This window comes from Meles meles, chromosome 8 (genome assembly GCF_922984935.1).
Source record: "Meles meles chromosome 8, mMelMel3.1 paternal haplotype, whole genome shotgun sequence".
Taxonomy (NCBI): domain Eukaryota; kingdom Metazoa; phylum Chordata; class Mammalia; order Carnivora; family Mustelidae; genus Meles; species Meles meles.
Window position 1 is genome coordinate 56,125,605 of NC_060073.1, and position 3,426 is coordinate 56,129,030.

Genomic DNA, 3,426 nt, shown 5'->3' on the forward strand with positions numbered 1-3,426 from the left:
GGATTAATAAATTATACTGACATTATTCTGAACTTGATATCAAGATTGCCTTTGTGCTTAAACCAAGGAATGATGCTGATTTCTATTTCCAAATTTTCTGAAATCTTGTATATATGAAGGTAAATTATATAGCATATAAGGTAAATTTTAAGTAGAACTCAATTGGAACTAGACACAGGACACATACAATTATTGACATCTAACATGACTTAGTGTCAAGTGAGAAAATATCATGTATCCTTGATCCTAAGCTGTAGTCTCTCACATTCTTCAAGTCACAGATACTTAGTTTACTGGAGAAACAGTGATGATGAGATAGAAAGAGATAAAGAGAGAGGGAGAGAAGGCAGGAGAAAGAGGGAGGGAGAAAGAGTGAGAGAGGGAGGAAGGGATGGAGATGGGAGGAATCAGATTAGAAAGGAGAAAGGGAGCAAGAATAACAGTAAGAGCAAGAAAGGGAGCATTAAAATGCAAATGAGTAATGACTTGGAGAAGGAAGACAATGCTTGAGGATTAATATGCAGAATATAAATCTATGGAACAGATGTTCTAATTTAAAAATTGTCACTCAGCCATGGCTTGCACTTTATTTTCTTCATCTACAGAATGACATTGTTGGATCAGTGTCCCTTCAGGGTCTAAGCTTAGCTAAAGAGAAGACAGAGCAAGGGGGAGAGTTCTCACCCTTTCCCATCAGGCATTCTACTCCCAACCACTGCTGCCCCCAGGACACCTTCCCTTTCCATCAGCACTTTCCCTTTGTCCAGTTACATGGGGTGGGTGAGCAGAGTGGGCAACAAAGGTAGCTTTGCCCTATCTGCCAACTCAAAGGAATTCGAGTAACAAATAAAAATCTGGCTACTACTACCTACTCTAAAGGAAATCTGAAACAGAGGTGAGATTATTAAAATGTGGGTGGTATGTGCCTATGTTTTCCGAGTGTTGGCACAGAACTCTTATTTCTGTACAAATATCTTCACAACCCTCTCTCGGATCTGCTTGGTCCTGACTCCATAGATGACTGGGTTCAAGGCAGGTGGGACAACCACATATAGATTAGCCAAAAGGATGTGGATATAGCGGGGAATGTTTCGACCAAAACGATGCGTCATAAAAGAAAAAAATGCTGGTGTGTAAAAGCACAGCATGACACAGACATGAGAACCACAGGTATTGAGAGCCTTTAGTCGGGCATCCCGAGAAGGAAGGCGGAAAACAGCTTGAAGGATAAGCACATAGGAGGAGGCAATCAGGATCACATCCACAATGATGTTGGAAATCACCATGAGCCCATAGATAATGTTGACCTTGATGGGTGCACAGGCCAACCGAGCAAGGCCCATGTGCTCACAGTATGTATGAGGGATGATGTGATGCCCACAGAAGGGCAGCCTCAGGATGAGAAACACGAACGGAGTCACCAGAATTAAGTTTCTTCCAACAGCAACAGAGGCCAGGATGCCAATGGTTTTATGCGTGAGGATCATGGTGTACTGGAGAGGGTTGCAGATGGCAACAAAGCGGTCATAAGCCATGGCCACCAGGAGAACAGTCTCCATGCCTGTGAACATGTGGATAAAGAACATTTGAGCAAGGCAGCCCCCAAAGCTGATCTCCTGGAGCTTGAACCAGAAGATGCCCAGCATTTTGGGGATGGTGGATGTGGACAGACCCAGATCGATCATAGACAACATGGCCAGGAAGTAGAACATGGGCTGGTGGAGACTGTGTTCGGTCTTGATCACAAAAAGAATGGTGATGTTCCCCACGAGGGCAATCAGGTACACGATACAGAATGGGAAAGCAATCCAGACGTGGACAGTTTCCAGTCCTGGGATTCCTAGCAGGTGAAAGAAGGGGGGATGGAACTGGGTGTCATTGGTGGAAGTCATGCTCCAAGCAAGTGTCACTGAATTCCTGTCAAAGTGTAGGGATCTTATTCTCTTTATGGTCTTTTTCTTATCAAGGTCCTAAGAAATGAAAAGAACTTTAATTGGTATGCTAGAGGTAAGGGCAGAAGAGGCTGATTACAAACATTAGACAGTCTCTTCTTCCAGAGAGTAACTGAATAAGGTAACGCTCTTCATACACATTATTGTTCTGAGATTCATTATAGTGGCTATTAAGTGTGCCTTTAGGTTTTGTAATAATGTGAGATGTTTAAAGGAACTGACAGTATTTCACATTATAGTGTATACTTACTGTTTTGGTATTCTTTTCCATTTAAAAAAATATTTATTTTTTTTTAAATTCTCTTCAATGTTCCAGAATTCATTGTTTATGTACCACACCCAGTGCTTCATGCAATTCATGCCCTCCATAATACCCACCACCAGACTCACCTAACTTCCCACCACCCTCCCCTCCAAAACCCTCAGATTGTTTGTCAGAGTCCACAGTCTCTCATGGTTTGGCTCCATTTATTTTCCAAATAGTCCATTGTTTACTTTTGGGAAATTGCTATACAAACTGTTAAAGAATCCAATGTCAAATGAGAATAGCTGACTTATACCATTGTCTGTCTTTTGATCTAATATAAATGTAAGGATTTGCCTTACATACAGTCACATGACATAAGGGAGGTTAATCAGATGACTTTTGAATTTTCCTCATTCTATCTCTACTCTGAGACCTTTGTTGTTTTTGATGCTTTCTAATCTTATGGAAAAACTTGCTTTCCCACCCCATACCTCCAGATTCCAGTTTATTCTGCCCTGATATTCTTCTAATAAATTGCCCTTTGCTTATCAGTTAGATTATGTTCATCTTCCTTACAACATACAACACGAATAATGACCATACAGAATTACACCTTGTCCTGAAATTTTGCCTAGCTTCTTGTATGAATAGATCAAATAACTAACAAATTTCAATAACTCAGAAATGAAGGTTGTGAATGATTCTTCCCTGATCCCTAAAATGAATAAAGAAAAATTAATTTCTTTTAAGTTTTATGTTGCTAGTATATTTTACAATTCTGATGCATCCAGTAAAACATGACTTTATGTATTTACCTATTCTCTACCAATAGAAATATTACTGCTGTGGGTCAAAGAATCAGGGGATATTCATTTTAATATCCCTAACATTGCCTTAGGAAGTTATGGTTCCCAGTTTTTTACAATTTAACTATTGAATAGAATTGGGATTGTGTGTGTTTGTGTGTGTGTGTGTGTGTGTGTGTGCACGCACGTGTGTGTGTGTGTGAGAGAGAAACAGAGTTAGTTATTAAAACTAATTCTTCTCATGTGTGTGGTTGCATGTACCTTTGCTGGCTAGTTATTGCAGAGTAGTAACACCCAGGCAAGCAAGTTAAAAGTCTCCCATTCTATGTGAGAAAGAGGAGCCTTTCTGGTCCCCAAAGAAGCTGGAGATAAAATTGATCATGTATAGGGAGAAAACTATGTTTACCAGTGTTGAGGGGTC

The 3,426-nt window shown here is 40.3% G+C and overlaps 1 protein-coding gene across 1 annotated transcript; it reads right to left on the bottom strand.

Moving 5' to 3' along the window:
- Window positions 1–956: 956 nt before the first annotated feature.
- On the bottom strand, window positions 957–1,898 carry LOC123949022 (olfactory receptor 52E4). Its single transcript, XM_046016295.1, has one exon. The coding sequence runs from the start codon at window positions 1,890–1,892 to the stop codon at window positions 957–959; it is 936 nt and encodes a 311-aa protein (XP_045872251.1). The 5' UTR covers window positions 1,893–1,898.
- Window positions 1,899–3,426: the final 1,528 nt, after the last annotated feature.